At 46.0% G+C, this 11,309-nt stretch overlaps 1 protein-coding gene across 1 annotated transcript; it reads right to left on the reverse strand.

The window, feature by feature from the left end:
- Positions 1-1,284: 1,284 nt before the first annotated feature.
- On the reverse strand, positions 1,285-2,886 carry LOC308300906 (dolichyl pyrophosphate Glc1Man9GlcNAc2 alpha-1,3-glucosyltransferase-like; the record flags this gene model as incomplete). Its single annotated transcript, XM_080744802.1, has 1 exon — positions 1,285-2,886. The coding sequence occupies one exon, from the start codon at positions 2,884-2,886 to the stop codon at positions 1,285-1,287; it is 1,602 nt and encodes a 533-aa protein (XP_080600928.1).
- Positions 2,887-11,309: the final 8,423 nt, after the last annotated feature.

Below are 11,309 nucleotides of genomic sequence, written 5' to 3' on the forward strand. Positions count from 1 at the left end.
TTTCTAGATAAAAAAGTCAGTGTGCCATGTCAACATGAATTTTAATGACGTGCCATCAAAACACATTTTGATTGGCAGGACATTGTTATAACAATCATTAGACTCAGAGCAATAACCCACCTATCTCCCCGACTCCCTCCCCAGAGTTCATAGCTTTAATGAATGTGGAATTGTGTGCAGGATGTAATTTGCTGCAAATTAGGTGACTTGATTAGGTAACAGTGGGAATAATCACACTGGGTGTGATTATTCTTACTGTTACTCTAACCTTTAATCATTTGAACCCAATTCTGGGCATGCCGTAATAGACAAACATTCCGTCTGTTGTGGGCTTGTAGAACGGCTATTTCAAAATATTATTGGCTTTTATGATTGAGGCAGATGTATTCCTGTTATTCAGAAAGATCTGACCTTGATTTAATCAGGATAAACTACTATATTACATAATGTTCAGTATCTATGGCAGTACTGTCAAAGTCATTTCATGTTTATTTATTTATTTGTTTATTTTGACGGGACAATGCATATTAATGAACATGCAAATACAACATATATTTCAAAAACAGTAGAAAATAAATAAGAAAAAGAGAATAGAAAAGGTCATACATGATTAAAATGTCTTGTCTCTGTCTTGGATTTCTATAATGTATTACAGTATGTCTAGTTAATTGCGCCAGCAGAGTGCACAAGTAGGGTGATGAGCTCTGTCTGTGGGTATGTATGTATGTGGCCATATCTTGCTTCTCCCTCATTGGCTAAAGGCCCAGCCACTCCGAGAGCAACGTTCTCTGTGACGTCAAACAAGTGCGACCTGATACAAGGTGCAAGTTGTCACCTTGACAGGTCTATAGTTCGATGTTCATGTCTCCCCCAGCTGTATCTCATGTGTAATCACTAATCACCTTCCTGTTCCTCAGCCACTCCTTGTCGGGTCATTGTTTAGTGTTGCATTGTGTTCATTTGTTTTTGATGTCTTCTCTGTTCACATTGGCCAAGCTTCACGGTATGAAATTAACTCGTAAATAGCACCACTCACTTCACACTAGGTGTGATTACCTTGCCTTTAACTTTGACCTTTCAGATCCAAAATGTAACCACTTTCAACCTGGCATGCTCGTCTTGGACAAGTCATCATTGTAAAGAATGTTCAAAACAGACTCACAGGCACTCACTCTCAGACTCAATGGCTCAGATCATCAACCATGCCCATCTTAATGGAATACTGGCCTTTGTGGTATCTCCCCTTTGAATGGTCTTTCCTTTCCACTTAAGTTCTTTGGCAGATCAGGTCTTGGTAGGCCTGAGGACGGGTGTTTCGTCACTCTCTGTCCCTGCACTGTAGGAGGTATACAGCAGGTTAAGTCTCACAAAGCTGTATGTGATCCCCAGGCTGCAGTACACCGATGTAACCAGCAGAGGGGCGAACGGCAGCGTCTGCTGCCACGGTGACAGGGGATAGACAATCTCACGCAGGATCTCCACAGCAAACAGACCCAACAGGTAGACATATTCCAGGGGGCGGAGCACCGGCCCCTGGTCTGCGTACAGGCGTGTCAGCGCAGTGACAGAGTACACAGTGAACATCGACATCAGCAGCAATTTGATCGGCAGCTCCGCCGGAGTAAAAATGAGCGGTGAGAGCGAATAATTTCCTGTAGTCGCCAACAGCAAGAATGTCCCAGCATCCTCTCTGCTCTCCACCGCAAGGATGCTCAGCGGCAGCACAGCGATGAGGATGGCCTTTTCGTGCACGTGCCAGCCGAACATGAAGGACCCCAGGGCGCAGACGACCATGCAATGCACAAAGTCTCTCCCGGCGACGGCGCCTGGCTTCAGCCAGGTCCTCAGCACGGCCGGCAGAATGGACAGAAGCGTGCAGACGAGCGTGACGGAGGGAGAGACGGAGGGTAGAATGGAGTGATGAGACTCCTGCACCAGTCCTCCGGTCATGGACGCCTTGGGAAGAGCGGTGGCGTCCAGGAGATTCAGACGCGCGCCCACACTGACCAGAACTTTATCCAACGTGTTGTACAGGGCCCAGACGTTCGGGGCCCAGTATGTGTGGCACAGGCCTCTCTTGAAGGGGAACAGCCGGGACAGCACCTGGGGCATCTGGCCCATGGCTACGAAGGGGCCGAAGGACACGGCGGTGACCGAGAGGACGATCGCCGCCAGGGCAACGAGACGGAGAGGGCTGAAGCTCTTCCACTTTGCATGGCCATCCGCACTGCCGGTGAAACAGTAACACCGCAGCAGGTAGATCCCGTAGGCGGGGCTCACGTACAGGTAGATGTGTTTGAGGTTCAGCAGCACGGCGAACAGCAGCGCGCCCTCCAGGTGACGCGACTGCGAATGTCTGGCCAGCGACAGCAGGAGGAAGCCGGACAAGAACCCGTTGTACTGAAAGTGAACGTGGTCCAGCAGCAGGAGACCGGCGTTCCACAGCAGCAGAACGGCCAGGACGAAGGGGGGTCTGGACAGGAGCTCCTCTGAGACGCGCTCCTCCTTAACGCTCCTGCAACACTCTCTGACGGCGTAGACGAAGAGGAGGTCGGCGCAGACGACCGAAAGCCTGTGGAAGAGGACGGCAGCGGGACTGCGGTACTCCAGCCTGTCCACGGACAGCATGTCGCCGTCGACGTACCGAGCCAGCTGGGACAGCGCGCACTCGAACCACGCAAACAGCGGTGGGTAGTCCAGGGTCCACTCCGACGTGTCCTCGTAGTACCACCTGGACAGCGGGAGGCTGTGTGTGATGGCGAGCCAGTTCCTGTGGACCTCAAAGTCTGTCGAGTGATATGCGTTAACGAAGAGGCATTTCAGAAGGGTGACGCCGAGCGCTAAAGCGGGAAACCAGCTCCAGCTCTCGCCCGTGGTCGCCGCCATGGCGCCCCGAGCAACAGGCGTGTTCGTCCCGCTGCGGGCACCATGTGAAAGGAGTCTCTTGGGCATGCACTCTCCGTATTAGGGTATGGGGTTAGCTCTCCCGCCCAATAAAAAAATAATAATGTTAAAGATATTAAACTAATGTAATCTGAAGATGACACAAGCATGACGTCATTAATATGACTTGCCCAAATCTGGAGATGCCCACTTCAACATCGCCTGGGTAGTAATAAACAAAGCAGAGAGGAAGAAAATGTGCACATTTACTTTATTTATCGTGGGAAGGTGTGCTGGGGGGAGGAGGCAGCCACCTCTTGTACCAACACCGGCCGCCCCAGCCTCCGCTTATGTTCAAAGCAGTTGTCCTCAAAACCATTCGTCCTTATTCTCCACACAGAACGGCCAAGAACAGCAGACCTCCAAGTCCAAGCTCACAACAGTCTGCAACGAGCCGACCCATTCAACATGCAACTTCATGTCTTTCACAAATATTGAAAGACAGCCTGGAGTCTGGACAGCCAGAGGACTTGAAGCCCAATAAAAATTAAAATGCATGTTCAATAATGTGTCCCACTTGACTGGAAAAATAGCACCACGACTGCTTATTTCATGATCTCCAAAGAATCGCCTTTTATCAGTGGATGGAAACAGCCAAAATGTGCTTTTTTCCGACTTTCTGAAAATTTGCTTCCTATTTTCGAAAAGGCTTTATGAAAACGCAGTTTATGACTCACACCTTTCAACAAAGAAAACAATCAAATACATACTGCCATGGTGATTTGCATCTAAAAAGGGAATTAATGGGGCCATTGACACATGGCTTACTTATACAAAAAATGACATTAATGAGGCTGTTGACACATGGGTTATTTGCCACGCAAAAAAGGGTGTAATCCCCACAAAGCAGGAGAAATGGAGGCGTAGGAGTCGTGCAGGAGAAACGTGCTCAATAAATAAAGTTTGATTGGATTGGATATCATCTTGCTGTTGTTAACACAATTAGTGCTGCAGGGTATGAAGGGTTAACTTTTCGTTGACGCCACGCAGATCCCCCCATTAGCACACGCTGTTATTGTGTAAGGCATGCCTGGAATGTGTGTACACACACGGACTGCTGAATGACATTAACGATTACGTCATCTAGTCACATGACTTGTGTCATGTGACAGTGTGTCATGGCGGCCGCAAGGCTTGTCTTGTTGTTGTTGTTTGGAGCCGTGCTATGGGATATAAAGTCTTATTTGGAGTAAATGAAGTCTCTTTATGGGCCTCTCCATTGACTTAACATGGAGGAGCTTCACTTCGCGTGCACGCCCAACGTGCGTTTTAAACAAATCGCGGACATTACCGATGCGGCCGCGACCGGAGCTACATACAGTAAGTATTAATACATTTACTGTAAATACAGTAAGATTGACGGTGAGCGCTGTCAATGGCGTCGTGTAGTAACCGGTTTTAATGACGGTGAGCGCTGTCAATGGCAGCAGAACAGTTAATTGGAAGTCTCTGATTAATTACATTCACCAAGTTTATTTTTTCCCCTTACTTTTTGGACTCTTCACTATTAAGGAGTGTTTTACAAACTAAAACTCTCAGTGAGTCAAAGACACTGAAATAAAGTAATGTCTTGGGTGAACTATTCCTTTAACACAACAGGTACCCAGGATTATTCAAGATTTAATCGACGGTTGCCATGGAAACCCATTTTACCTTGTTTTGAAGCTCCAGTGAAAAAGTAATCAGAGTAAATGTAATCTAAGTATATCTGGGATCTTTTCACGATAGTATTTTATTTAACTCGGAACAGAAAAATACAATCACGGGCATCATTGTTTTTGTAACGGCCGGTAGAGATACTATAGAGAATGCCGCGTTTTAAACATGAACGTGATTTAAAAAGATTAGGAGATAAATGCACTTTTGTGCAGCAGCATAACACTACAGTCAACGAGTGAGCCGGATTTCCCGGTCACGTTATACCCCGTTGCATTTGGGAATTGGAGTGTTTCTCTTCACTGCGGTTGCCTCGTACAGTAGCTACAGATTAACATAGTTTACTGTACGATGCGTGGGCACCAGGAGACATCAAATAGTTTGACGCGTTGGCACGTCGTGGACCTCCTATGATTTAAGTGAATGTACGCTGAATGTCACTTTGCAACGTGAACATTTCCATCTCCACCTCATCAGCATTCACGTTGAATGGTGCACTGTGTTGCTCAGCAACGTCTTGTCCACTTGCATGAAAGGATTTGAAATGAATGGCACAGATGGCTCCAGCTTAACACTATCAAAGTCACAGAAATCATCTTCATAACTCTTGTCGAAGTCTACCGTATGCATGCTGTGCCTCTCTTTGGAAAAAAGTTGAAGAAAAAACTTCAATATTATCTTCACTTTCAATCATCTGCACTCTCCACTATACATAGAAGATGAATGTGAATTGAAATAATTATTCAGATTAACTCCGGTTGTCCGACAACCCATTATTCCAGGACTCTCAGGTTAACAAAGATGGCATAATCTGAATGCAGTTGAAGAATGAATAAAAGGCATTTATGGATGAAGGCTGGCTGGTGTAGTGTATGAGGGGATGGTTCTAACTCCGATCTCCCCGGTGGCAAAATTCACAGCGTGAAGATGGTGCGCTGTGGGCAGGTGGAACGTCGTTTTCTCATAATTAACTCCAGAGTAGGCTAGTGTACAGTAGCTACTGTAAAAAAGAAAGAAACCTCTCTCTCGAGAAAAAAAAAACATATATGTGAGGTATATTTCTTATTTGGAATTTTCTTTTCTTTTCTTTTCTTTTCTTTTCTTTTCTTTTCTTTTCTTTTTATTGCGACCGTAGGTCGCACTTACTACAGAAAGCTGCTCGAGGTGTCCGTCCGTCCGTCCGTCCGTCCGTCACACACGTCACACGTCACACTTTTGCCCTGCTCATATCTCCGCAACCGTTGCCCCGATCCATGCCAGATTTTGCACACACACTCCTTACCTGCCAAACTACAACCTCCAAGGACCCCCAGAGCTCCAGGGACCCCCAGCTCCCTCGGGGACCCCCAAGTGTAAAAAATGAGCACATGTGCAAAAATTACCAAATGACCACCCCAACGGGGCTGCTCACGGGGCATTCCCGGGGACCACCCACTCCTGGTGCTCCAGAACGGATGCAAAAGTGGTGGCGCCCCCAGTGGAGGACCCCCTGCCACTGCAGCTCACATAAAATGCCGTAACTCGGGCTAGGAGCGACCGGGAGAGCCGGGGCCGGTACCTATTCGTCCGCCTTGGCGGCGCGGAGACCCCACCCCTCATTTCTCACATGGCCCTCTAGCGCCACCATGAGGCCGATTCAGATTTTGCCCTAAAATCACGAAAATCACTACACAGTATGTCTACACTCATGTCATCAACATGCTCAGGAAGATTTTGGAAAAACAAAATTTTGCTCTATTTGTGGAGATAAGTGACCTACGGTCGCTTATCTCCCGATTAGGGAGTCTTACTGGTTATGAGTGTTGTGCAGTCTCCAGTAATCTAGTAGCTACAGTAAGTAAGTAAGTAAATGTACTTACTTAGTTACTTTACACCACTGCTCTTAACATTCTCTGCACGTCCCTGCCAGGGTGATCCAAGTTTTCCAACAGCACATGCTCAGCATGTCCTCTCACCTATAGTCCAGGGCAGATATTTAATGGGTGGCCAAGAAGGCCATGGCTACCTATCACTTTTTGAGGGGCAGAAGGCCAACCGAGGGGGAGACCCCCTGGCACCTGAGGTCACCGTGGCCGTGATGGATGGCTGTAAAATAATTAAGCCCTCCACCTTGGGCCCTAGTAACTCGAGTGCCTGATAGAAGCGACCCTTCTCTTCATCATGGGATGGTAAGGTTGGTGCATAGGCACTTATCAAGGAAATGTGCCGACATTTTGCGAGGGGTATGCCAAGGGTCCTTAGTCGTTCATTAATGCCAACTGGTGTTTCTGTGCGTTTGGGTAAGAGGCTGTTCTTAACTGCAAAACCAACTCCATGAAGATGTTGTCCTCCGTGGGGGTATCCTTTCCAAAAGAATGTGTATCCCTCTCCAATTTCACTGAGTGAACCCTCCTCAAGAAGCCTGGTCTCACTGAGTGCCGCCACATCCACATTGTATCGCTTCAGCTCGCTGGCAATGAGTACTGTTCTGCGCTGAGGTCTGTCAGTACCATGGCTGAGATCCAGGAGTGTCCTTATGTTCCATGCTGCAATTCTCAATGGTATATTTTTAGTTTTTCGACCGCATAGTGGAATGGCCTTCCAGGTGCGGTTTCCTGTTCAGTCACAGTGCTGAGTGGACAATCTTTGGGCCACCTTTTCTAGGCCGTTCCCCTACTGGGGTGAGCACTGAGCAGTGCGGTCCCTAAATAGGGCTGCTCAGACGTACAAGGGTCTGCCGGAAACAGCTGCCACTCAATCCCAGCTGCTAACGACCATTGCCCTGTGCTGCTGGCGTGCAGAGTTCCAACTAGAAGCTTCCAGCTCATTCAGACCTGCTCCCGTTGCTAGATACTCCATCACCGCCAGACTTTGTGAGGTCGGAGACTCTGTAGCAGGAGAAGATACCTGCGCAGTTATGGTTTTTAAAGTGGCATTGGGGATGCGCGTATCCCAACACCACTATATTAGTTGTAGAGGACGTGGTTCCAATGGCAAGGGGGACCCTAGATGACTGGCACATCCACACAACTGCAGGAGGCTGCCGGAAATCCAGATTTTTAGAAAACCGCCTTGAAGCCTGCATGCCTACATAGCTTGCTTTTCTGTCGGGGTGTGCTTCCTTAGCACAGACCCACAAGGCAGTGGGGTCTTCTTCGGATCGCTCTTCATCTCTAACCTCCCCCTTGACCTTACCGCCATGGGTGACCCTACATCGCTCTCAGGTTCATTGGAACACGCAAGGCTCTCCACCACGACAAGGTGGCGATCCGTGGAGAACACACGCACGCACGCACGCACGCACACTCTGTCTCTCTGTCTCTCTGTGCTGTTCTTATACATTTTGCCCATCAATCTTTTCTTTATCAAACCACACACCAAAACACCACATCATAGACATGGAATAAACACCGCATGCACGCACACACACACACACACACACACACACACACGCACACACACAAACACACACACGAACACACAGGCAATATCCTGAAAAACACTGGCATTTCAACCTCACGTCTTCAGCTGAAATGATAAAATACAAAGTATCTTCACCTTGTCTGGGGCTTACTCTCAGGGGGGGTAGGCTGCTGCTGTCATCATTTTGCAGTTCATCCTAAATTCATGTCACATCCTGTCCTTTTGGTCAACATGTTTTGCATCTCTTTTTTTCCCCCCCTCGCTTCGGAGGTCCTCTGAGGTGATGTTTTTCAGTCCTGGAGTGTCTGCAAATTGATTTCCTTTGAACCGGGCTGGTGCTGGATGTTGCACTTCAGCAATGTTTTCATTTCTAATCAATGGTGAGGCCAACCCAGGTTGACAGACCACTGAAGATCAAATACAACATAAAATATAAGAAATATGTTATTTTACGGCTGGTAGCTACATATACAACAATGTATGTGTATACTGTATAGGCCTATATAGCAACACACATCTGAAGCCACAGCCACAGATTACATGCAATGACAATTATCTCCCTCCCTCGAACGCGGGTCAATTGTGTTCGTGTAGACATCCGACAAAGCTGTATGCACAGCGACGAACTCGAACCCACGACCTCTGCGGGGATTGGCAGGCACTTTAGCACTGCGCCACCCGAGTTCCTCAGAAGAAGATCTGAGGAGAGGAGGGGGAGGAGCTTGTGCAAGGAAGCGCTGTGATTGGCCAGTAGCCAAACGCTATCGCCAAGACATTATTTACTATTTTGTCCCTATCAGGACGCAACTGGAGCGAGTCGGCTCAACGTTCAGCGCGGCAACTCGCTCACTTTAGCTCGCTCAGTGGTGCCTCTCGTGGCACAGGGCGCGACGTCGTCGAGGTCAATAAGTATTCTTTATCGCCTAAAACGGCGAGAGAGGCAATTCCGCTTTGTGCGTGGCCTCTAGCTGCTCAGATCCGGTAGGAAAAACCTGTGTGCTTATTAGGGCTGGAACTTTAACTGATTAATTAATTACAGAAAATGTATGCGATTTTAAAAAATCACACCCGTGTGAAGTGGAGCTGTGTGTGTGTGTGTGTGTGTGTGTGTGTGTGTGTGTGTGTGTGTGTGTGTGTGTGTGTGTGTGTGGATCATGTGTTCCGATTTTTGTGACATTTGAAGAAAATATGTAGGAAAAGGAGCAAAAAGTGTGTTTTGGAGAAAATTCAAGATGGCGGAAAATCTATCATGGCGCAAATGGGCGTGGCCTATATGGGGAGATGCGTCATGGCCCAAGGAATCCAGGGAAAAAATATTTTTAATTTTCCGACCTACGGTTCAAGAGTTACAGGCCAAAACGTAAAGTGGGGTGTTATGGCGCCACCATGCGGCCAAATGACACAATTATTTTTTATTTAATCCTTGAAATCATTATGAACCTCCTCTCCAAGTCTTGAAACTCTAGCCCCTATGGTTTGCGAGAGACAAATAATTGAATGTGAGTTTTTGCGATTCCCATTATAAGTCAATGGGGAAAATTAATTCACTAATAAATTAATATCAATTAAACTATAGAACCTTTCTCTTAGAAAAGTAATAGCCCACGATTCCAGAGTAAGCCGGTCGATTTGACATATGGCGCGAGTGTGTGGTGGCAAAACTGTGGGACTAGTGGCGTGCCGAAGTTTAGGAAGTTCAGGCTACATACACACAGACAGACACACACACACACACACAGACAGACCCACACAGCCACGTATAGGGAGCCTGTGTTCCACACAGCTCCAAAAATAGCGCATTTTTATCGCCATAGAACCTTTCTCCCTGGACAGTTTCAAGTATACCGATCATACCGGTGCACCAACAGTCAACATACCACAGTCCATGCATGAGAAGCCGCTGATCAGACCACTTATTTGCTCGGCCCAGGATGGGAAATTTTGATTTAAAAAAACTCACTACATACTAAAATGTGTTTTCATTGAAATAAAATTCCTTCTTAGGTCAAATAATTATATGCGATTATACATGCAATTAATTTTGATTAATTCATTACAAAGCCAATAATTAATTTGATTATTTTTTCTCGAATCCCAGCCCTAGTGCTTATAATCGACACATTTCCATATACTACCATTTATTTTTAAGTTCACTGTTAAGCCCAATGCAGGCAAAGTTTGTTCAGTTCGGCTGGCTACAGACTACTTCAATATGGCGTCATTCAGAGCTTCGGTGACGGGTGGGCACTATCAGAACTTTTTTAAGAGTTCTGTGCCTTCGAGATGTTCTGACTATATCTTTTACGAAGTAAAAGGCCTGTCATTCAAATTCTTGGAATCAAAGAACTTACAATACCAAAGTAAAAGTACCCATGAAGGCCAATTTAGATTTTTTTTTTCTTACAATCTTTCAAAATTTGTAAAGCATTTTGAGAACAGCAGATCTACTGTAGGCCTACAAGCGTGATCTGTACAAACTGTATTAAGGTATTTAGCATTTGAATGTTGTGTATTCAGCAGCATTCTATTATAGTATCTTATTTAGTAGCATCCAAACAGAGCACTTTCAACATCTTTCTAATACATCTTATTCAGTAGCTTTCTAATTTAGTGAATTCTTTCTCAAAAATACTGCATGAGTTTTGAGAATTTATCTTAGAGGACACATATTATCACCACTACCATTGCAAGTGGAAGTGGCAACAGAGTGTCAATGCATCACCATTTAAAAAGAATATCTTTTGGTCAGGCTGAATGCAGGGTGACCTTCCATGGACATGCTTGCTTCGCTACTGCCACCACAACCCAGCCACAGGTTCTGCTAATTAGATTTTTTATAAATAAATAAATCTAAATTACAACAGAGACACCTCCTGCCTTGTGTCAATATTATCCGAAATGATTACAGGAGCCATAACATTAACACGCGATTCTCTTCGGCAGTCTCTTCAAATCTCTTTTGAATTCCAACGAGGTTTTTATTTAATTAGAAATGCTCTTGTCAGGGTCATGGTGACATAACAACTGAGATGAATAGAGGGGGATTGGATCGGGATATTGGATACATTGCATGGATTCCCATGCAAAACTAGAAAAGTGTGTCCATTCCTTGACACGGAAATGTTTGAGAACCATAGAAGGCAGGGTTTAGAATGAATTGACCATGGTACAAGATACAAGATTAATTAAAAACAAGCTATATACGGGATATTTCACTTTCAAAATGTCATTTTATCGTCTAATCAGGCTTTGTGACCACCCTGGACAGATTTAAAGTTGCTTGATTCAGTATTTATATATTTAATATT

The sequence above is a fragment of the Nannobrachium achirus genome (genome assembly GCF_963921795.1).
Source record: "Nannobrachium achirus genome assembly, chromosome: 16".
NCBI classification, from domain to species: domain Eukaryota; kingdom Metazoa; phylum Chordata; class Actinopteri; order Myctophiformes; family Myctophidae; genus Nannobrachium; species Nannobrachium achirus.